At 48.0% G+C, this 24,923-nt stretch overlaps 1 protein-coding gene across 1 annotated transcript in view; it reads left to right on the top strand.

Moving 5' to 3' along the window:
- Positions 1–24,923, top strand: part of LOC135393004 (uncharacterized) — a 204,616-nt gene that overhangs the window by 25,649 nt on the left and 154,044 nt on the right. The window contains exon 2 of the mRNA XM_064623605.1: positions 11,844–11,960. Coding sequence (XP_064479675.1) covers positions 11,844–11,960 — 117 coding nt within the window. The remainder of the gene's footprint in view (positions 1–11,843; positions 11,961–24,923) is intronic.

The raw sequence follows: 24,923 nt of genomic DNA, 5'->3' as shown, positions 1-24,923 counted from the left end.
ACGTTTGTTGCGGGCTCTCCCGACTTGGGCTGAAAGGGAACCTTCCGTTTTGCGAACACATGTAGGTCATAGCCTGAGCTACATAACTAGAAAATACGAACGAAATAGGTGGCGGGGTTCCTGAGAAACCAGAGTCCGAAGAACCCCATTTTGAGAACATATCTATACTCTACGCCGGCTTGCCGAAAGGGGGCAAAGCACAGCCATGTAAATTTCTGATCATTTTAAAGAGCGCGCTTCGACCTGCACGCCGGTACCTCATATATATCGATGGCGTGTATAGGAGGAGTACAGTGCAAAGACAAATATTAGCAAAATGTGAATTTTGTTGCAACTTTAGCGATCTTTAATTAAAGATCAAAAAAGAATTGACCCGTGCTGCCTACGCACACTGAAAGTTATTGTGCCTGACATATTGTGCAACAAAAAATATATGGTTTGGGACCGTCCGATGGCGATAAATAAAATGTCAAAGTCGCTGAGTCAGAAACATCCGCTGCCGAGCCAATTCCTTTGGGATTTTTTTTCGGGCGGACCACATCACGTAGAGCCAAAATATTTATTGCTCCTGTGTGTATGCTTGTTGCGGTACAACATATATTGTTTCAAAGGACATCGGTGATGATGTCCGGACCACCCTGCCTGAGTTGAGATGCGGAATCACCCTGGAGCACTAAACTTGATTGGAGTTCACCATGTTGCTGCATGGCTATGCGGAGTATGTTGAGGCTTCTGATGGCCTGTCTTTGGAACTCTGTAAGCAGTTCAAGGCAAATTTCTGGCAAAATTGAAAACGCAATTGAGACACTCGCCATAGTCTGGCATTGCGTGCGTTTGTGAACGTGTATTCTACTGGCTGCCAGTAAAGTTCTTGCTCCACTACATGGCTGGTTCTATAACATGTAAAAACCACAATATACTCTCAGCCGAAACATACAAAATCCGTGAAAATGTTAAATATTTAAAATAAGCGAACTAAAAAATCAACCAAGATGATGGCACTGGTTCGCAGCCGAGACTAGGCACACGAAAAACACACATCGCAATGATCAACATCTCAGCTGAGATATTGGGCATGTTTAAACAACATGGTAGCGCGCCAAACAGTACACGTGGAACTGTAGCATAGGCTACGAGAGACAGGGAATGGACAACCGTCGATCTCAGAGAACAGGAAAGAAGTGTTTAATGGCGTGGCAGGAGCTGAGCCCAGCGCATGCTCCCGCGCTTCCTCGTTATCGACTTCCTTGGCCACAGGTTCCCCCCTCAGTGACGAGGCCGGGAAGATGGTCACGGAACGTTGAAGCGTACCCGGCGGCGCCCGGATGCGGCGGAAAGAGTAGTAGTTTGGGTAGCGGTGGTGCTGGCAGGAGGGGCTGTAGGGGCAATGTGCGCCGGCTTAACCCGGTCCAAAGACAGTGTGTCCCGTTTGCCGTTGCGGTCGATGGAAATAGTCTTCGAAGTGCGTGATAGAACAGGGAAAGGGCCGTCGTAGTGTGGCTCCAGAGGTCTGCGGACGGCGTCACGCCGGACATAAACGTGCGTACAGGTGCCAAGGCCGGGTGGCATATACTGTGGTCGGGCGGAGGGACATCGTGGCGGTGAAGGGCGCAAGGCCCGCATAGCATGTCTCAGGCGGTCGACGAAGAGCTGAGGATCAAGGTCTGAAGAGTGTGACGGGGATGCGACCAGCTCACCGGGCAGACGCAGCGGTGTTCCGTATACCATCTCTGCCGGGGAGCAACCCATATCGTCCTTAAAAACCGTACGGAGACCGAGGAGGACAAGGGGTAACCGTTCAAACCACAGAGGAGGGGTGCCAGTGGCCATGAGCGCCGACTTCAGCGAGCGATGGAATCTTTCTACCATGCCATTGGAAGAAGGGTGGTAGGCCGTTGTTGTGTGATGAATGGTACCAAGGGAACGCAACAGGCTGGTGAAAAGAGAGCTGCAAAACTGCCCGCCGCGATCCGTTGTGACACTAAGTGGCGCGCCGAAGCGGGAAACCCAGGCGTCTAGGAAGGCTGCGGCGACGGAGTGCGCAGTGGCATCTAGCATGGGAGTAGCCTCGGGCCAACGGGTGAAGCGATCAATCATGGTTAGCAGGTATCGGTGGCCTTGGGAGGAGGGCAGGGGACCAACGATGTCGACGTGGATCCGAGCAAAACGTGCTTCAGGCAATGAGAAAACGGCCAATGGGGTGAAAGTGTGACGTGTCACCTTGACGCGCTGGCATTGGTGGCAAGTCCTACACCAAGTTGAAATGTCCTTGTTCATCGCAGGCCAAACGTAGCGGTGGGAGATGAGGGCGCGTGTGGCACGTGTACCGGGATGGGAGATGCTGTGGAGCGAATCAAACACGGCCTTGCGAAGAGAGTGAGGTACAAGGGGCCGCTGGCGGTTCGCGGATATGTCGCAGACGATGTGGGTATTGCTGGAGGGCAACTGGACCTTGGAGAGCTTGAGACTTCCGGGGGAATCAAGTAGATGCTGAAAGTCAGGGTCGGTTCGTTGTGCCTCCGCAATTTCCTCAGAGGACACGGTTGCTAAGTCGAAGGCGGCAACCGAACGGGAGAGGGCGTCGGCTGCACAGTTGTCAGGTCCCTTCACATGCTGGACGTCCGCAGTGAATTCCAGCAGATACGCCATGTGACGAACCTCCCGCGGACTGTGACTTGGGTTGGTGGAAGGGGAACGTAGCGCGTAGACGAGTGGTCTATGATCGGTGAGGAGGGTGAAGTCTCGTCCTTCAACGAAGTATCGAAATTGGCGGACGGCAAGGTAAGCCGCCAGCAACTCCCGACCAAAGGTGCTGTATCTCTGCTGGGCAGGGGTTAGGGCACGGCTGAAAAAAGAGAGGGGCTCCCAGCGGCCATCGACGTACTGTTGTAAAACAGCTCCCACAGCAGTACCGGAGGCGTCCACGAGGACCGAGGTGGGAGCGTTTGGCTTGGGGTGTACCAACATGGCGGCCTGGCTAAGCGTCTGACGCGCGTTGTGGAACGCTTTTAACGCGTCAGGTGTCCATTGCAGCGGTGCGTTGCCACGAGCACTTGTGAGGAGGGCATGGAGAGGCTGTAGCATGCCGGCGCAGCGCGGGATGAATCTGCGATAGAAGTTAATGAGGCCAAGAAACTCCCGCAGTCTGCGCTGCGTGGTAGGCTGCGGAAAGTCAAGCAGGGCCTGAACCTTCTTTTGAAGAGGGACTTCCTTGGCCACAGAACAAGAATGACGAGAAGGGGACCAGCGCACACTCACTTTTCTTTTTCTTTTTCTTTTTGGCGAATAGCATGGCCAGGGAAAAACTAAACACAAAAGAAAAGAACAACCGCGACACCTACAGCACCCTCTCACTGTTGCTGTGTACTGTTTGGCGCGCTACCATGTTGTTTAGTACGTACCAACTAACCCAACTTGCAGTCCTTGTTCTTATAATACAAGTAATAATACATAATACGCTCCACATAATAGAAGTGAAAAATGGGGTAGAAGACTTACCAGTTCTGAACGAAGCTTCTGGTGTGCAAGAAGACAATGTTAGTGCATAGTTACATCAAACCAGTGTTGTACCTAGTGGAGTAACTATCCTGCTACATTTTAAATTGGTAACGTAAAAAGTATTTCCGCTACAAAATGGGTAGCGGCAGACACTTCCTCAGCTACCGCTACCGCTACTTTTCGTGATATGGAAGACATGGAACACATAGAAAAGAGCAGCGAGATACCGGCGAAGCAGATTTTTTTTTAGTTATTCCTTTTAGTTACTACCTGTTAATCAGGCAGACTAATGTGACGGTCTTCCTCGATATCACTAACTTCCGTAAGTATATGAGTGCCGTAAATAAGTATGCGTATACAGGGTGTCCCAGAAAACGTGTCATTGAATTATAATAAAAAAACTGCGCCACCTAGAATCATGCGGTCAACAGCATTTGTTCTTAATAGGTTTTTGCCACCTCCTAATGTGAATGTCATGTACTCCAAGTTTAATTATGTAAATATTTGCGAACTGAACCCAGAAATTTGCCAAGTAAAGGTCACTTTTTTACCAGACCAATATGAAGAGCGTGCCGAATTCACTCAAATTCATGATAATTCACAGTGATATTCACGAGCTATTCCATCGGAAAAAATAGCCGAATATCATGGTTTTCGGAGCACCGGACCATAGCGCGCGATGACTTTTTGAGCGCAATCGCTCGCAGTGCGACAAAAGGAGGTTCCGAAGCCAGCCCACAGAGTGATAGTAGAAAAAGTAACAGTTCCTAAAATTGGGAGAGGGAAAGCATTATCCCAGCGAAAGTCAGACGTGATAAGCCGTGCCTGTTTTATCTCCTTCTGCGATGTCGGGGAGGGCTGGGTTTCCAACCTCCTTTCGTCGGACTGACAAAGATTGCGCTGAAAAATTCATCGGGCGCTATTCTGTGCGACCTCCGTAGAGCATGATGTTCGGCTATTTTTTCCGATGGGATAGCTCCTGAATATCCATGTCAATTATCATTAATTTGACTAAATTAGACACGCTCTTCACATTGGTGGGGTAAAAAAGTGACCTTTTACTAGGCAAATTTCCGACTTAAGCTCGCAAAAATTGGCATAATTAAACTTACGTTACACGACATTCACATGAGGAGGTGGCAAAACCCCAGTAAGAACAAATGCCATTGACCGCATGACTCTAGGTGGTGTAGTTTTTTTATTATAATTCAATGACACGTTTTCTGGGACACCCTGTATAAGTACCTGACGAAATGTAGTCCACTGCGTGACAGCTTGTACCATTACATTTATTTTTTTATTGTTATTTATTTGTTGTTGTATTCATTAAAGGAAATCTTCAGTGTTTTATATTTTTGTTGTTCTTTAACTTCCGCAAGCCAAGCGCAGCCGAATATTGTCATTCTGTGCATCTTTTACTTTTTTTTAGTTCACATTTGGGAAACAATAAACCAGTCGAAGCTATAGTTTGGGTCGTAGAATCAGTTACATAGTGTGGGCGAGTTCATTTCATTGAAATTTTATTTCATTAATGAGTCATGTACACACACACATGCGCGCGTATTGGATGATGATGAGGTGGGCAATTCACCGCCGCTGAGGAGGTACACTACCCTATCGAGGATTGGGAACGGATGAGGGGATGACCATGTACGAGCCTTAAGGAACTGCAAAAAAGGAGCTGCAGTGCTGCTTGACAAATTGACAGCAGATTTCAAACTGCGTTCTGCAAGTTTATTGTTCGATATGGATAAACGAAGTGTCTGTCTTCTGGAATTGGCGAATTAAAATATATCGGAAACGCACCGAGATATCACCACGCAGTCATTGCTCTCTAAACGTACCACCGACTTTGCTTGAAGCTCATTTCACACTAATGTTTCTTTTACGTCCGTTTGCTTCAAGAATGGAACCCAAGGGCGATCTCGCCCGTAGATTCCAGTGGGTCCGTTTTGGCTCCGTCAAAAACACAGACGAGAAAAAGGTTAGTGCCGCAACATAGAATTATGCTTACACATACCGCCGAACGCGATCTAGTTACATTACATTTTTTTCTTTTTTGTAAATGCTTCATTACGGAGGTAATCTTACACGGGCAGACTCTTGCTGAGGAACTCATACTCCTAGAAAAAGCGTATTAAACGTAACCTTTCCTATAGTCGTGTGGCTGGAACAATGGAAGCAAGGTGTAAGCTGTCTATTCTTCTTGGAGGCATTCGCCCTGGCGAAAGCATGAGATAACATTATGCCATTGATATTATTTTTTACCACCAGGTAGATCAATGGCTCGATGGGTGGTCACTTATGATGAAAGTTGCGTTGACCACAGGAAAAACTGATCAGTGCGTGGACAGTAAGCAGACAGAAAAGTCTGAGATAGGAATTCGCTGGTATCTCGGAAGAAAATACTGTTGCATAATGTAAAAACCCCGAGACGAGGGAACAGGAAGTGACGACACAAACACGAAGTTTTTACATTATGCATCATCTTCACCAGCTCGCTTGCTGCTTAGCCATTTTTTCATTGAAAATACTGTTATTGCAGAAAAACAGTCCGAGGCCGCGAGGTGACCAAGGTTCGAATCCGGGCGCCGGCTGTGCTGTCTAGGGGTTTTCTCTGAGTTTTCGTCGAACGCTTTAAAACAAATGTCGGCATTAGTTCCCTGCGAAGTCTGCCCAGGACGCATGATCATCCCCTGCGATAGTTGTGAGGTTGCCGGCCTGAGCGTGTCCGAATACGGCAAGCAATCCCATGTCCACAACCACCTTGTTCAAAACATTCTTACGGGAAAAATTACTAAATGCACATATGCGCTTTATGTATGTATATAGTTATGTCTCAAATGCGTATAATCTATGTGCAATACTATATCTCTGTAAGTAATGTTATACTTTATGCTTCATATTTGCTATCTGAGGGAACGAGATGTCTACATACGGTGTTAACTACAGAGATGGGTGCAGAAGAGACGAGAAGGGTACGGTAGCGGAAAAGTAGTGGGTAGTAGTGGTAAGTAGCGGTAAAAGTAGCGGTAGCGAAAAGTAGTATTTGGTAGCTGTAGCGGTATCGCGTCACTTTTGTAAATTTGTAGCGACGCTATAGTATTGCGGTACTTTTTTGTGAAGTAGTGTGTAGCGGTATTCCGTTACTTCGTTTTTGTAGCGGGTACAACACTGCATGAAACGCAAAGAAAGAAGCACACGTGCCTCTCTCTACTTCTGAATATCCTTCAAATTCCGCTGTATCTGCAGTAGCAAGCTGTGACACCAAGTGTTATACAACAACACAAGCAAAACGGTGCTTATTTACTACAGTGCATAACCACATATCGTTGAAATTTAAATAAGGATTACAAATATAAATAAAATGTACTGAAAGGTTTAAGCATATCTACCTGGAGAGTGCTCACGATCTGAAAAATGCAGCTCGAATTATAATGCGGCTTCCCAATATTAAACAGGTTTCACCTAAAATTCGGGAAAATGAGTGACATCATAATAATGGAAAATGAAGTTCACTTACGCGTCTCTATCATAGATGAAACCCTGTAACTACTGGCCTAGGCTGGACTAGGCTACTGGCTAGGTAACCTTAGCCACATGCATGTATTGCCAGACAGCCACGTGCACGGCATAACTTCGACCTCATTGCGCAGCGCATTCACATCATCAACATCTCCCCCACCCCCTTATCCTCTGATTCTCACTCAGTTACTCGTGCCCATTCAATTCCTGATCTGTTTTGTACTGACCCACTCAAACTTACTCGTCTGCACACACTTGTATTTGTCAACTCACGCTCATTCACTTCGCTTGCACTTTCTGCTCACTCACTCATGCTCATTCACTCCCCCACTTGATCCATCATTTGCTCACTCACTGCTCTTACATGTTTTCATTCACCGACTCACATTCAGTTCATTCGTTGATAGTGCGTATGAGCGAGCACAATCGAGCATGCTCATCAGTAAGTTTGACCAAAGCGTGGCCTGCCCGTTTTGTCAGCTGTCGGTACATTTAAATATGGGTTTGCACACGATGACAAAATATGTCCGTAACAAATGAAGTTGGGAAATTCCATTTCTCAAATTTTGCACTCCATAAACACGTGTTGCGCTGCGTAGTCATTCCGGTCATTCTAAAGAAAGTCACACCGAAGCTGAACCAAGCCAGTGCAAAAGCCCATCCTATATTATTATTTTTTTCTGGTTTGCTCGGAAACCAATCCCCAGGGCAGAAATAGACAAATGTCACTTGGGAGAGTGACATTCTTGTCTTCCTACTAGCTTGTGCTCATTGCCGCTCAATCACACTGCAAAAAATCTAAAACGCACACACTCTAGCACTGTCTTCTGTATGCACACACTCACTCCATTCTCTCAGGCTTCCATTGGACATCTTGCTAACTCACGTACGCTCCGTTACTCACACACTCATGCTCAGCTCACACAAAAAATATAACCGTATGTCCTACTGCAAGTGCAACAGGGGCATAGCAATCAATGGCAGGCAAATAGGTTTCTGTGGGTCTTTTAGTGGCCAGGCTCTCAGATTTGGTTCTTTAGATACGACATAGATCGATGAGGAAAATGGTTTGGAGAAGAAGTCACGCATCGGTGCCACTGTCCTACCAATTGCACAGGAATTTCCTCAAGACTGCTGTGTCGCAAAGTTTTCCACTTCAATTATTTCACCATTCATCATGCAGTACCTGTCTGCAGAGTTCGAGGTGACTCGTTGTAACTAAGTTTCCTTTTTGTAACTTTAAACTCTATTTTTGCGCCGTGGTAACTTTCTGACGAACTCGTTTCTTTTTCAGGTAACTTTGCCGAAGTAACTTAAGTTCCAAGTTACTTTGAATTGGCTTTTCACTCACGTCCACATATCTTCTTTTCTCTCCGGTTCCTTCATGGCATTTTTTCCCATAAAACGTGATATTCAATCAATGACAGTACTTTACTCAGAAAGTAAGAACCGCTGCCATTGAAATGAAGCTGAACCATTCTGCGCCCACAGGGAGTAAGATGCAAAGCGTTCGAATAGACCTCTACCAGAGAAACGTCACCGTGACGTCAGTAGACATATTTGACACCGAAACAAATCGGAAGGAGAGGGCTGGGTTCCCCGAACGGGCACTTGTTCGCTGCCTCCCATTGAAAGAAAAGTAGGACGGAAGGTCGCGTCCCTTTCAGGGACCATCGTAATCCCCTCAAGACCGCGGTTTCGGGCGCGACCTTTTTCACCCCTAGCTTTGAGCGCAGTTCAATTTACCAAATTTGTGGCGCTGTCGAACACTATGACGTCATTTGTTTACAAACAGGGAGAGGTGTATTGTTGGACATAAACGAAAACGATCTAAGCGTGTTGCACTCCTCCACAGGCAACTCAAGGTCTAACTCAACTGCTCACGAGGTAACTGGGAAGTAACTTGTTCGTTTTTTTAAGTAACTCAGTAACTGCGAGTTACATTTCAGGCTGAAGAAATACGTTCCTAACTTAGTTACATTTTTCACACGGTAACTTAACTCGTAACGAGTTCTGTTTGACGGGTAACGTATCAATCTATGCCTGTCTTGGCCACGTGTTGTCAAGAAACTGGTGTTTTCAGGATACCATACTGCTATGAAATGCATCATTCAATTAGTGGACCATGACTGTGCGAGTTCCTATGACCATGTTTTTTCTGTAGAACATGTCTTATGTTGGCCTGGTGCTTTTCTGAAGCGGTCAATGAGTTGAGTAAATGTAGCCCCTGGTTTCCTGATCTGTCTTTTGAGAATTTTCACTTCAAAATGAGAAGCGCTGAAGGAATTCAGGGGCCCAAGGTTTTCAACGTCACGTACCAGTGTAGCAAACAATGTACGTTGTACGACACATATCATTCGCCATACAATTCCGTGGAGGAACGTAAAAAATGAGAGAGAAGTACCGAAGTGTGCTGGTTTTATGAGCGAGACAGGTCCTTCCTTGCCGACATGCAGGGGTAGAAAGTTTTCGAAAATGAGTTGTGGAAGCACTGGCACCAAGACGATGGAAACCGTGTAAAGAAAAACAATCTGTGCCTTTCCACTGGTCCACCTCATCTACTACCCCAGGTTTGCGCGCAGACTCTCTTGGAATGCATTCTTCTATTCTCTGGGCACTCTCATTCATAATGGCTGTTTGCGATGGTCAAATGCGCACACTAAGTGGGCCTGAAACCCATAGCAGGATGAGGTTCTCCATACCAAATGCATGTAATCTAGTGGCGCCGTTTTAACAATGTCAATTGGTAATTCAGTTATTACTGATAAGCTGCGATGGTGATCAGCATTTGACTGTACGCAAAAGGACTCTTCGGTTCGCAAGGCCGAGCTTGTGGTAGAGTAAAACGTGCGACGCGCGCCATAATCCCCTTCATTGGTGCTCTTGAGGATCCTGCATAACCAATGTGACCTTTGGTTCCGTATATGTAGGGACGTGCATGGACATCACAAATCATAGCATGTCAGTCCGGGAGTGACTACTGATCCCTTTACAGAAATACCTTCCTCGATGAGACACGCGAGCTCATCAATAGATTTCCTCAAATACTCATTTGGCTAAAAGGCTTTCCGCTTGCACAGTACGTGCCAACTAGAAATGGTGAGACATGTGGCAGGGACTTCATTTTTCACAGGATTGACCACCTTTTTTGTGCTTTTTGTGAGAGGGAGGCCATCAGCGTTAAATGTCAGCAAAATATGCTCTGGGACTTAATCGATCCAGAATGTGCTGGAGAGATTGAAATAAGCCGAAATGGTAGACCTTGCCAGGGGGCATATGAGTAATATTTTTCGAGCTATTTCTGCAAGAGTGTCCGAGCATCCAATGGAGTACGCATACATGGGCAGGGTGCTGAGGCGTTCGTAACGTCCAAGTATATTTAGAAGACTCGTCAGTGACGTCTGCCTAATGGTTTCAGTAACGACCCATTCTCGCCAACTCCGCCATAAGATGAGATATGTCTAGTTCATTTCCGCTAGCGCTTGATGTATCCGAGGAACTGTCAGACATGCTTTCGTTACCTCCACTAACGTATGCTACAGTACCCCCATCAGAATACAAATTTGGAATGCGTTCGTGACTACTTGGCCGACTGTCTCTTGGTCGCTGCGGTGGACTACCTCCGCTTCACTACCTGGTGCGGGTATATATGGGCACACGAGGTAGTGTGCCTTCTGTCGTATCAGTTAACAAGTCAATCGCAACACGAGCTTCTGCAGCCTTTTCACGCACACATCGTTCTTTTGTATTTTGGCATTTTGGACTTCAAAAGTACAAATTTTTAGGAACGCACGACTGTCAGGCCTAACCGCAAACCCGCCCTAAACACGAACTTCTTCCAAAAGCGCCTAAATTACAACATTACCGTTGCAAACAAACCGAAGTGAAATATATTTACAGTGACGGTGGGCGGCTTCATCTTACTTTCAGGCGCATGGACAGGACATCGCGCATGAGGTGATTTCTGCACCAAACATCCAAAAACCCAAAGTACCGAACAAACCCCTACAGCCGCCAAAACCATCGCTACCGAATTGGCTTGGATTTTCTGGCAGCTGCCATTACTTCGGCTCTACTAGTGCTTGCGCGGGCAACGCGAACAATAACGAAATAGATTAACCGTTCATAATGATGAAGGTAACATATACTTGAGGAGTTCATAATAGCTGACTTCAGCAAAGAATCAGGAGATGGAGGGGGCCAAGGGTTAAAAGTCATTTTTGTTTAAATAGGTTGTTTTTCCAATGTTCAGATAGATGGCTGTTTATGTCGATCGATCGAGCGGCGTTTGAAAACGTGAATGATTTGGGGGGCAGAGATGATAAAATGCTTGTTCATTTAAGCAGAGGTGCGATGTGCATGCCCGTGCATGTAGCTTCTGAACCAGAAAATGCCATTGCGCGTCAGCATGAAAAATCCCCAGCTGTAATGTCAACAGAACGTCCATGCCACCTACTGAGCAAGTCCAGCGTCATTTTCGAGATATCCATTGGACATCCGTAAGACGTCTGCATATACCGGTCCGAATTCGACGAAAATATTTTGTGCGCGTTGGCGTTGGTGGGGGGGGGGGGGGGCTTCTCTACGGTGTCAACCAATAAAAAACTAACAAGATCGCTGATGGTCGAGCCACACGATGTGTTCGTTTCAAGTGGAATAACCCAGCTGCAAGAACTCACTAACCGCCGAAGAAAAAAAAAAATAAACCGCCGTATAAATAAATCACGTGACCGGTTATTTTCGTAGCACAAGGTGTATGTCTGAACCCATCCATTTTGTAACATTCATGGTGTCCTCCAACATATGGTTCCATGTTGCAGGTACATCCCTGAGTTCCACTAGTCGCAGTGCAACGAGTGCAACGGTGGCGGACACCGGAAGCACAGTCACTACAGACGCCATCACATCTGATGTCGATGAACCCGGAGAAACAACAGGTAATGGTCAATCCATGAATGAATGAATGACAGTGGACAATGTCATGGTCACAAGCACAGCGGAATACATCACTTTTAATGGGTTAGGGTTAGGAGTGTCAAAGTAGAAACAGCTGTATGTATATGTGTGCCCGCGTGTGAGATGGTGAAGCCTAGACAGCGGTGTAAGTGGTCGTGCAAAGGGGATACAGGGGGGTAAATGTAAATGGAGGCAAGTGATTTAAAATTGAAGCAGTCAATTAAAGTCAATTAAAACAAAAAAGGTGATTTGAAAGGCAATGAATGTAAGATATACGTAATTAAGATGATACTATAAAGATTACCGAAGGTAGTTAAATGTAATGAAATGTAATTCACGTCAATTAATGGGAAATTGGGAGTAATTCAAGCAAGTAAACGTAATTAAAGGTAATTAAAGCAATTCAAGCTTACCTCGTATAGCCTGTGGTTACCTAAGGTAATTAAAGGGTAATTACATGGTAATTGAACCTAATTGAGGCTAATTAAGGGTTAATTAAATGGACTTACAAACATTGAGGGTGTCAAAGCGGGATTCAACCACTGACTGGAGGTGGACAACCGGACTTCCTGTTAGACCGGAAGTGGAGATCCGGTAGTGGAGTTGAACCGGAAATGCATACCGGAAGTCAAGTATAGATGGTATGTGGACAACCGGAAGTCGGATTTAGCCTGCAAGTGTACAACCGCAAGTTGGGTTTAAACCGGAAGTGGATACCCGGAAGCCAAGTGAACAAGAAAAGGCGGTTAATGCTAACGCATCTCTCTCGTATTTACCGCTTGCCAGTCATTTTTTTCAAGTGCATACTGTACATCTTAAGACATACGGCCGTAAGAGAAATGTTTTGTAGCATACCCCGGCACAGCACCATCATCGTATCAATGTCCGTCCAAAACGAGCAGGTACCATAAGCTATTGGTCCGATATTGGAGTCAGTGAATCTACAATATGTAATACATAAGCCTAGGGCGAGCGTATGAAAAGTATGAATATCCTAAATTTAGTATGCGGCGTGGAAAGAGGAAACAACCAGTGGAAAAGCAATCACTGAAAACACGAACGGAAACGATTTGGGTAGAGCACAGGAAGGGGTCCTGCAAAACTACTCCCCCCGTCAGTTGCCCTCACTGGGACTCTGAGAATCACGACAACGGCCGGAGCCTTTGGCGATGTCTCGTCATGCTAGGCCTACATCGATAACTAAAGGGCTCAGGAAAATGGTTAATTTTGGACGCCACACGTATTTCAGTTACATGTCACATTAGCGCGGTCTACGCTGCTCAAATGTCTCTTAAAGGAGCATTAAAGTGGTGTTCAACATGGCCAAAAACTGCTGTCACCTTATAAAGCAGTGTGTGAAAAGCATTCCTACGAAATATTTATGCCCGAAGTTGTTTCACCGCGTCGCAATTCATTTGCAAAATCGCTTGACAGGCCAGAGCGCTGCAACTGCGGACCACACCCACTCTAGTGTGACGTTTGTGGCGTTGTTTATATAACGTTTTCTGAAAAACAAAGCATATATGTTGTCCGACAAAATAAGACTGCGATCACGAGAACAATATCCGGCGCTTCTGTGCAATCTTTTGTCGTACGTATACAAGAGGGAAGCGACGTACGGGCCAGTGCGCCATTCAAAGCGAGATTACTTCCGAGGCGTTTGCTGTCGGGCGTCTCTCCGACCTATTCGCTAATACCCAGTCACAGCAGTCTTTTTGATCTGTCGTGTACCTACCAACGTCATTGAAGTGTGTGGCCGTTTAGCTCACCAGCGCGGAGTTCAGGGTTATGTGAAGAAGAAGGGCAACGCCTGACAGTCTCTTGCAGAAGGTTCCACCGAATGAGTCACGAAGAAGCTAGACGCTCGCTTTAAGTCAACGTCAGGACACAAACCTTCGAATACTTCACCGAGAGATATTATCAATCACCGCCGACCGTTGCACGACAGGGTGCACTTTAAAGGGCTGGTGTGCACATTTTTAGCAATTTCGTCTATGTCGCGCTGGGAACACAGCGAAGCGTCATGAGCTGACTGATTACTTGATGATATTGAGTGTGTTCCCAACACAACGTAGACCAAATTGCCAAAAACTTGCACACCAGCCCTTTAAAGTGCACCCTGTCGGTAGTCGTGTTGCTGGAACCATATCACCAAGTAATCAGTCAGCTTAGGACGCTTCGCTGTGTTCCTAGCGTGACATAGACGAAATTGCTAAAAGTGTGCACACCAGCCCTTTAAAGTGCACCCTGCCGGTAGCTGTGTTGCTGGAACCATATCACAAAGTAATCGGTCAGCTTAGGACGCTTCGCTGTGTTCCCAGCGCGACATAGACGAAATTGCTAAAAGTGTGCATACTAGCCCTTTAAAGTGCACCCTGCTGGTAGCTGTGTTGCTGAACCATATCACCAAGTAATCAGTCAGCTTAGGACGCTTCGCTGTGTTCCTAGCGCGACATAGACGAAATTGCTAAAAGTGTGCACATCAGCCCTTTAAAGTGCACCCTGCCGGTAGTTGTGTTGCTGGAACCATATCACTAAGTAATCGGTCAGCTTAGGACGCTTCGCTGTGTTCCTAGCGCGACATAGACGACATTGCTAAAAGTGTGCACATCAGCCCTTTAAAGTGCACCCTGCCGGTAGTTGTGTTGCTGGAACCATATCACTAAGTAATCGGTCAGCTTAGGACGCTTCGCTGTGTTCGCAGCGCGACATAGACGAAATTGTTGAAAGTGTGCACACTAGCCCTTTAAAGTGCACCCTGCCGGTAGTTGTGTTGCTGGAACCATATCACCAAGTAATCAGTCAGCTTAGGACGCTTCGCTGTGTTCCCAGCGCGTCATAGACGAAATTGCTAAAAGTGTGCACACTAGCCCTTTAAAGTGCACCCTGCCGGTAGCTGTGTTGCTGGAACCATATCACTAAGTAATCGGTCAGCTTAGGACGCTTCGCTGTGTTCGCAGCGCGACATAGACGAAATTGTTGAAAGTGTGCACACTAGCCCTTTAAAGTGCACCCTGCCGGTAGTTGTGTTGCTGGAACCATATCACCAAGTAATCAGTCAGCTTAGGACGCTTCGCTGTGTTCCTAGCGCGACATAGACGAAATTGTTGAAAGTGTGCACACTAGCCCTTTAAAGTGCACCCTGCCGGTAGCTGTGTTGCTGGAACCATATCACTAAGTAATCGGTCAGCTTAGGACGCTTCGCTGTGTTCCCAGCGCGACATAGACGAAATTGCTAAAAGTGTGCACACTAGCCCTTTAAAGTGCACCCTGCCGGTAGCTGTGTTGCTGGAACCATATCACCAAGTAATCAGTCAGCTTAGGACGCTTCGCTGTGTTCCTAGCGCGACATAGACGAAATTGCTAAAAGTGTGCACACTAGCCCTTTAAAGTGCACCCTGCCGGTATCTGTGTTGCTGGAACCAAGCATATCACCAAGTAATCAGTCAGCTGAGGACGCTTCGCTGTGTTCCCAGCGCGACATAGACGAAATTGCTAAAAGTATGCACACCAGCCCTTTAAAGTGCACCCTGCCGGTAGTTGTGTCGCTGGAACGATATCACCAAGTAATCAGTCAGCTCAGGACGCTTCGCTGTGTTCCCAGCGCGACATAGACGAAATTGCTAAAAGTATGCACACCAGCCCTTTAAAGTGCACCCTGCCGGTAGTTGTGTCGCTGGAACCATATCACCAAGTAATCAGTCAGCTCAGGACGCTTCGCTGTGTTCCCAGCGCGACATAGACGAAATTGCTAAAAGTATGCACACCAGCCCTTTAAAGTACACCCTGCCGGTAGTTGTGTCGCTGGAACGGCCATGGCCATGCCAATTGGTCGAACCGACTAAGAGCGTGGTCGATGAAGCAAAAACACGCGTCCTACAACTTGTAGAGCGAGAAATGAGGCGACCAGGCTCTACTGAGGTTGATGGGTTTAATGACGGTTAATGGCGATGAACCGAAAACGAAAGCTCGGGTCACGCGCAGTGCTGCGCGTAACCGATGGCGGTGCTGGTGATGATTATGACGCTGCTGCTACAGGGCTCCCCCCCGTGGCGGATGACAAGGCTGGCGAGGAGGGCCGAGGTTGGCGGAAAGGTCGGGCGCCGAGGCCAAGGAGTGCAGGAGCCGGACCCGAGGCGGCGGGCGGCTCGTAGTGTGCGAGCTGCGGCGCCCAATGCACTCGACGTGGAGGGGGAGGAATGCTGGAGACAGGAGCTGAGCACGGACGTAGGGAGGGCTGGTCGGGCGATACCAGAGGTGCAGACTCCAGGAATGCGGGCTTGAGCCTGTCGATGGCCACAGTGTCAGGTCCCCGCGGAAGATCGAGGCGAAAAAACTTCGCGGCTCGCGAGATGACCTTGTAGGGGCCGTCATAGGGAGGCTGCAAGCTGGAGCGCACAGAGTCCCGGCGGACGAAGACGTGGGTGGCTTGATTAAGGTCGGGGCTCACGAACACGCGTGTTGCGGGACCGGAGCGGGTAGGCGTGGGCTTGAGGTCCCGGAAGAGCTGGCGGAGACGGTCGATGTAGGAGGAAGGGTCGTGCACGAGCGGGGCCGATGGGCTGAAGAATGATCCGGGAAGGCGGAGCGGGCAGCCGTAGACCATGTGGGCCGCGCTGCAGTCATCCTGGCGGATCGCGGCGCGAAGGCCAAGCAGGACGAAGGGTAGACGCTCGGGCCAGGTTGTGTCGCCGTGGTCAGTGGCGCGGAGGGACGCCTTGAGCTGCCGATGAAGGCGCTCGACCAGGCCGTTGGCAGCCGGATGGTAGGCCGTGGTTCGGATGTGATGGGTTCCGAGGGCGCTGCACAGGTGACGGAAGAGGGCCGATTCAAACTGGCGTCCTCTGTCCGTGGTTACAGTGGACGGGACGCCGAATCGGGAAACCCAGGAGAAGAGGAATGCGTGGGCCACCGTCTCTGCCGTGATGTCAGGAATCGGCGTTACCTCCGGCCAGCGGGTAAAGCGGTCGATGCACGAGAGCAGGTAGCGGTAGCCTTTGGCCGGAGGAAGCGGGCCGACCAAGTCGATGTGGACCTGGTCGAAACGTGCATCTGGCGGAAGGAACCGCGATGGAGGCGAGATGGTGTGGCGGTAGATTTTGGACCGCTGGCAGGCCAGGCAGGCCCGCGCCCAGTCACGGACGTCGGCATTCATGCGAGGCCATATGTAGCGCTCTGCGACGATCTTTTGCGTGCCGCGCACGCCAGGGTGGGACAGCGAGTGGAGGGCGTTGAAAACATGCCGGCGGAAGGCCAGGGGAACGAAAGGGCGCGGGGTACCAGTAGAGGTGTCGCACCATAGACTTGCCGTCGAACCGGGGAGCGAGATCTCCCGAAAAGTGGTGGATGAGGCGGGGGAGGAACGAAGATTGGCGAGATCTTGATCAGCGTGTTGCGCCTGGGCGATGCCGTCCAAATCGACCGCGGGGGGCGGATGGAGAGCATTGACGTCCGGCCGCGAGAGTGCGTCGGCAGCGGCATTGTCTTCGCCTGCGACGTGTCGCACATCGGTCGTGAACTCCAAGAGGTAGCACATGTGGCGGGTTTCACGAGGCGAGTGGTTGAGGGAGGGCGATCGCAGGGCGAACATGAGAGGCTTGTGGTCGGTGTACAGCACAAACGGGCGGCCCTCGAGAAAATGGCGGTAGTGTCTGCATGCCAGGTAGGCGGCGAGGAGCTCACGCCCGAAGGTGCTGTAGCGTGTTTCTGCTGGCGAGAGGCGCTGGGAAAAGAAACCGAGAGGTTTCCAGTTGCCATCCTGACGCTGTTGCAAGACCGCGCCGACAGCAGCAGTGGAGGCGTCGACGAACAACGCTGTCTTGGCGTCAGGACGAGGATGGTGGAGCAGCACAGCATCTGCCAGGGCCTGCTTGACTTCTACGAACGCGCGTTCTGCTGCCGGTGTCCACTCCAGAGGGGCAGCACGGGCCTCTTTCGGATGGTCAGCGCCGAGAGCTGCGTAGAGAGGCTGGAGCAAGGCAGCACAGCGAGGCACAAAACGTCGGTAGAAAGTCACGAGGCCAAGGAATGAGCGAAGTCCTCTGCGAGAAGTGGGGGCAGGAAAGTCTCGGATGGCCTGGACCTTGGATGCGAGTGGCCGGATGCCTTGCGGGGTGATGGTGTGTCCCAGGAAGGTAAGGGTGGTAACGCCAAACTCGCACTTCGCGGCATTGATGGAGACTCCGTAGTCCTCCAGGCGCGAGAACAGGGCGCGCAGATGGGCGCGATGAGCCTCCGGAGATGGACTTGCGACGAGGATGTCATCCATGTATGCGAATGCGAAGTCCAGGCCGCGGAGCACTTCGTTGATGAATCGTTGGAATGTCTGCGCAGCATTACGCAGGCCAAAGGGCATCCGCACGTATTCAAAGAGGCCAAAAGGGGTGGTTATAGCAGTCTTCGGGATGTCAGGGGGATGGACGGGAATTTGGTGATAGGCTTTGATGAGGTCTATCTTGGAGAAGATGGTCGCTCCGTCAAGATTCGCGGTGAAGTCCTGAATATGGGGAAGCGGGTATCTGTCCGGTACCGTGACGATGTTGAGTGCACGGTAGTCCCCACATGGGCGCCAATCACCAGGTGTTGCTTTGGGCACCATGTGGAGAGCGGAAGACCACGGGCTGGAGGAAGGCCGAATGATCCCCAGTTCGAGCATGTGCTCAAATTCCCTCTTGGCAATGACGAGGCGCTCTGGAGCCAGCCGTCTGGGGCGAGCGAAGACAGGGGGGCCCCGTGTCACGATGTGGTGAGTGACGCTGTGGCGAGGTGGGCAAGAGGCGTGAGATTGGCGCAGGACAGCGGGGAACTCCGTGACAATGTCGGCGAAAGCAGTGGGCAACGGTAGCCGTATGGTGGGACTAATGGCGGCTATATGCGCTGGAGCTCCATAAACGTACAAAGAAGTAGTGTTGTCGACGAGGCGCTGGCGTCTAATATCCACAAGAAGGTCGAAATGGTGGAGGAAGTCGGCGCCAAGGATTGCGAAGGGGAGGTCGGCGATGGTAAAAACCCAACGAAATACTCTGCGCAGGCCGAGGTCAAGGGTGACGGAGCGTTGACCGTAAGTTGAGATGGTGGACTTGTTGACGGCCTGCAAAGCCAAGTCTGGTTGTCGGTGTCGTTTTTCTGCGGGGGTTGGTGGAACGACGCTCACGTCAGCCCCGGTGTCCACCAGGAAGCGACAGCCGGACACGCGGTCCGTGATCCGGAAGAGCCGGCTGTTGTCGCCCCCAGCCATGCCAGCCGTTAATGGTTGGGGGGAGCGTTTCCCGGCCACGAGCAAGGGGCCTGGCAGTTCCTTGCGGCATCGCCGAACTTTCGATGATACCAGCAGAAGTGGTGCTGAGAGGGCGAAGGAGACCGTTGACGGGATGGCGAGCAGCGACGGCAAAACGGGCGCCGAGGGGAACGTGGTCGCGGCGGGGGAATGGCGTCCACCCGGTTCACCAGGGCCGCCACCGTAGTCTGGAGTTGCTGGAGCGACGTGCTGATGGCATTGATTGCAACGTCCACCGGTGGAGGGGCTTGAGAAGTGACGCGGCGTCCGTCGAAGAGAACCTCCGCCTGTGCGAACCACAGCTGAGGATCGGAGATGGAGAAAGGCGGCAGGCGGAGCGGTGCCACAGAAGCCTCGAGCGGTGGAAGTGGCGGTGGCCGGCTGGGAGGCGAAGAGCTGGTGGAGTGCTGGTCACCGTTCATGATGGTGGAACGCTAAGACATCACGTCCGGGTCACCAGTTGTAGAGCGAGAAATGAGGCGACCAGGCTCTACTGAGGTTGATGGGTTTAATGACGGTTAATGGCGATGAACCGAAAACGAAAGCTCGGGTCACGCGCAGTGCTGCGCGTAACCGATGGCGGTGCTGGTGATGATTATGACGCTGCTGCTACAAACTAATACGCATGCGCTACAATCGGGTCGGACGTTGCATACGGGCTAAAGCGTAGCAGGTGCCTCTAATGACAACGGAAATGCTGCAGGTCAAGTAAAAAACACAATGCTTGATAGGAAGGGATGTCTCTCCTGTAAAGCCAGGTGCTTTCAAGTTACTGCAGGGAGTGTGAGTTGCTGAGGCGTATGTCCATCCCCGTCACTAAAATGTTTCGCTCTTTTGTACTCTACCCTAAGAGCACACTGTCGTCCTTGGGATATCCGACAGTCATCATACAGGGACAGACAGGACGTCCGTCGGAGGGCGAAATCGGTTCTCAGGGTATCCCCCATGTGTTAAAACGTAACTCACAGACGTCCTCACGATATCCTTGTGATTGCCCCTAGGAGGTCATCAAGGGCCGATGTAGGAGTGTGTGATGACACAGCAGGGACATATTCAAGCATGGTTTTATTGCACCTCATTTTTTTCGTCAGAAATCATACGGAGTCTTGACAACCTCTGTTTCACTGATTGATTACTGTTAATTCATACTGACAAACCATAGCATAAAGTGTAGTACTTTCCATAGCGGAAATGAGCGCGGCGATTTAAAAAGAAGACAGAAATCTAGATGGCGAAAAAAAAAAAAAAAGAAGAGAAGTCTTGCCTGGAGCACAAAGACCGACAAACCCACTTCGAAAGGTACTGGAATTCCCTTCCGAAGAAAAATCAGACACTATTTACTGCTTGTTGTGCAATCCTCCGTAGGTTCGATAGTCCTGCTCGCCTCCGACACGAAACGAAGGGTGAGCTATCGAAGTTTAATTAAATTTAGCAAACACACAATACTGAAGTGACGAATTGCTTGAAGTGTCAACTCTCAAGCAATACGAAGTCTATGTTTCTTACTGCTTGTGGGTTGAGACATTCAGGTAGGACTTTCAAAAGTCAAAATCAGTGTTATACAGAATCGCGCTTTTCTCTCTTTTCCGCGGCAAACGCTCCAGGTATCATGGACAGAGCACTTTTTGGAGGGAAAGAAATTTTACGCAAAACCGCCCTCTCTTCTGATGAATGACACTCAGCCCCTGGGATCGACCACGAAAGCAAAAAAAAAAAAAAAGAAAGTCTCAGTCAATGTTTGGAGAACCTTAGCAGGTAAATTGAACAAGGTAGTATATCATCCCGACAGCTACCTACCGGGACTGGCACAGGATGTACCTGAATGACCCTTCACGAACAATCCGCGAGTGTCATCCTCAGTACATTCTGGGAATACACATCGATGGATGAGGACACGATGACACTGTGAGGACGTCCTGGGGACCGTCTGTGTTCTTGGGGTAGGAGCGTATTGGAAGTTCTTGGTGTATACATAGGGCTGTCAGTTTTCGGGTAAAACGCGATAAAGCCCGTTTTTACCCCCCGATTTACATCAAAATACTTCGGGTTTAACCCGATAAAACCCGTAAACCGGGCTTGCGAAAGTGCAAACCAAGGACTTGATCCGCACACGCGCGAACTACGGCAATCGCGCGACCGCTCCCGACTTGCTCCCGACCGCGCCGCGTCTTGCTGGTGAAGTAAACAAAACACGTCGGGTTTGGATTTGTGGACGCTTGCATGCAGGTCCGATTTCTAGCGTGAAAAATGTTCCTTTGGTAGGCGTCACCATTTGAAAGTTAGCTTCATCTAACACTTCCGTGTATTACGGTCAAGCCCACTTCTACGAATGCTTAGTGTTGTTCTAAGTGTACGTTTGTAGGTTTAGCGGAACTTTTCGATTCATTTATTTGTGTTACGGGAAAGCCATCTTTAACCTATGACATCATACAAGTAGTAGACGTAGGAAGATACTGGTAACCAAAGAGAGTTCCGACCATCGGTACCCTCCGCTCCAGATAGGGAGATATTTGGAGCAAGATACTTTGCGCCAAGGAGGAGCGCGCGCCAAGACCGCCCCGCGGGTTTCGCAGTCGCGCGCCGCGTACAGAGGGCTTTCCTTCTCACATTCGAGCATGCATGAACATGCAAAGTACATAACCACCAACCAAAATGTTATTGCCCGCCCATCTTATTCCCTTTCCGGCCCAGTTCCACATACAATCCATCCTGAGTGAGGAAGTCCACTCCATGGAAGAGTGTTTCATCTCCCCATGCTTCCCCTTAACATAGCGTACTTTCCTTCTCGCGCCCAGACATGCAAGCAACGGACATACACGTTTTTACAAATGAAAATATTTTATTAATCTAAAGTACTAGCAATCAGCATAGAGAGGTGTAAACTTGAAACGAACAATTTCTGCACGCCACATTCACATCCTACACACACACACACTACAAATTTTATGATATTGTAATATCTGCAGCTAAATCAATTTAATATCAAATGGATAGATTCGATAACTCGAGCGGGAAGACAATCACTTAAGGAAGGGATTCTTAGTTCATACAATAATAATTAAAATTAAAATTTCTACCATAGCAAGTCTCAGCTTCTTCTATGTGACCTCCATCTTCATGTTGTAAATCAACATAAAAGAATCATACATGTCAATAATTGATTATTCCATGCTCAAATCATTTCAATGCTATTAAATACGAGTCTTTTCGATTGAAGAGCACAACAGGAGGGCACACCGAACCATCCAGGAAAGCACTAATTAAATAAATAATAGTTAACACTGTCAGAAGGACATCATTAGCACAACTTTTAATTAAAGAATCTTTAACTTCGAAGCTTGCTATCAATACGACCTGAGCTAAGACGAATGCCGAGGAACGTGAACTATATAGGGAGGACAATTTTCGTTGATATGAAAGATGATACAGCCCTCACTTTCTTGTGCATTCAGAATCATTACATGTACACACATTAAATACAATTCTGACTCACATTTACGCATTTTGCCGAACATTTCCATGTGAAGAACACAGTGACACACACACGCACACAAGCTCAGATAAACTTATTTCCTGACCCCAGTCCGCTAGAACCGGTTTCACCTCTCCTTTTACACATCCCTCTTTCACTCTTTCCTGGAAACGCGCGGGAGATCTCCCTCAACCCCAATCGACGATTCCCTCCCAAAGTCAAAATACATATTGGGTGCCATCATCATTAGAGTGGAGAATGATATCAAACCACAAGTAACACCAAAAACGAACGACTGATCTTGCTGTTATATGAAGGCGATACTTTTTTATTATCCTAATTGAACAATATACAATGATCACAAATACTCTATATGTAAGTATCTTCAGGGTGGCCAATTCGAATTTTGTTGTAACTCACCCCCCTTTTTGTTTGTTTGTTTGTTTGTTTATCAGATCACCATCACAAATAGGTGTAAGGAAATAATAATTAACTGCTTATATTAATCGAAAGCTACCAAATACGAATCTACCAAGTGAAGAGCAAAATGCAGGAACATGTGGATAGTTGGAGAAGTAGAATCAGACACACGATCACAGCAACAATTACCATTAGTCAACACTACAAATATTATGCTAAAAGAGGAGCACAAGTTAAGAACATGTATATAGATGGAGAAAGTATGGAGGAGTAAAATCAGACACACAGAATCGTAGCAACAATTAGCAATAGTCAATGCTTAAAGAATTAATAATAATTATCTACTTATATTAATCGAAGGCTACCAAATACGAATCTATCAAGTGAAGAGAAAAAAACATTTTTTGTTTGTTTGTTTGTTTACCAGATCACCATCACAAATAGGTGTAAGGAAATAATAATTAACTGCTTATATTAATCGAAGGCTACCAAATACAAATCTATCAACTGGAGAGAAAAACAACAGGAACATATAGACAGATGGAGGATTTATATCAAACACAAAGAATCGTAGCAACCATTACCGTTTGTCATTGCTTGGAGGAATAATAATTCTCAACTTATATTAATCGAAAGCTAGCAAATACGAATCTGTCAAGTGAAAAGCAAAACACAGGAACTTGTAGATATATGGAGAAAGTCTGGAGGAGTAGAATCAAACACACAGCATCGTGGCAACAATTATGAATAGTCAATGTTAGAAATAACATGCTAACAGGGGGACATCGAATAATCATTAAAGGGATAGAATCACAGCGGGCAGTCATAGAGGTAATTAAAGCAATCAGTGCTAAAAACTGTCAGAGGGGTATTATTAACACAACTTTTCATTGTTAACTTTTATGCATGCTGTCATTGCGACCTGACCCAGGGCAAACGCCAAGCAACACGAATTTCTGTAGCAGGACAGTTTTCATCAATCTGAAAGAGGCTACAAAGCCTACATTCTTTTGCATTCGGGATCATTATATGTGCACAGATTAAACGCAATTTTCACTCACATTCTCGGAATTTGTTGAATATTTTCATGAGAAGGACAAAATAGCATACACACAGGGACAAGTTTACTGTCCCCCAGTCCCTACAGAACCGGTTTTCCCCGGCTTTTCATTTGTCCCTCGCCATTCTTTTCTGGAAACCTACGGGAGAGGTCCCCCACCGCAAACTACGGTTTCCCCATGGCTGAAATTCCTGTTGCATGGCAATATCAGTGGACTGAAGAATGATATCAACGCACAAGTAACGTCATAGATTTTTCAACAATACAATGGGTAAAAGCAAACGACATGCTTTAATTGAACGTAGAATCCCCAAGTCCTAAACTATCCTAAACAACTATCTAAACAACTATCTAAACAACTATCTAAACTAAACTATCCTAAACAATCCTAAACTAACCTAAGACATGATCAGCTTGGGTAGTTTAGTGATAAGTTATATTAATGGGGCCATGACAGCTTCCCTTGTCCCTCAAAATCCGTTTCAATAATGAGTTGAAGCCGTCTTGCAGAATGGCAACGCCAACCAAAGTAATACCCTGGTTTCGTACCAAAAATGCTCTGTGTTTTTCACACCCGAAGAAATGTAGTCTGCTACATGAAAGATTGTGTCAGTAAGTAAGTTGAAAACTTCAATCCAGTGTTGGATTTTTGTACTGTTAGTGCTTTCCGTGGACGTCGACGAGACCCTTTCTTGTCCTGTTACCAAAAATAGCCA

The sequence above is a fragment of the Ornithodoros turicata genome, chromosome 4 (assembly GCF_037126465.1).
Source record: "Ornithodoros turicata isolate Travis chromosome 4, ASM3712646v1, whole genome shotgun sequence".
Classification (NCBI taxonomy): Eukaryota; Metazoa; Arthropoda; class Arachnida; order Ixodida; family Argasidae; genus Ornithodoros; species Ornithodoros turicata.
The sequence above is the reverse complement of the archived record's forward strand: the minus strand, read 5'-3'. Positions and strand labels throughout refer to the sequence as shown.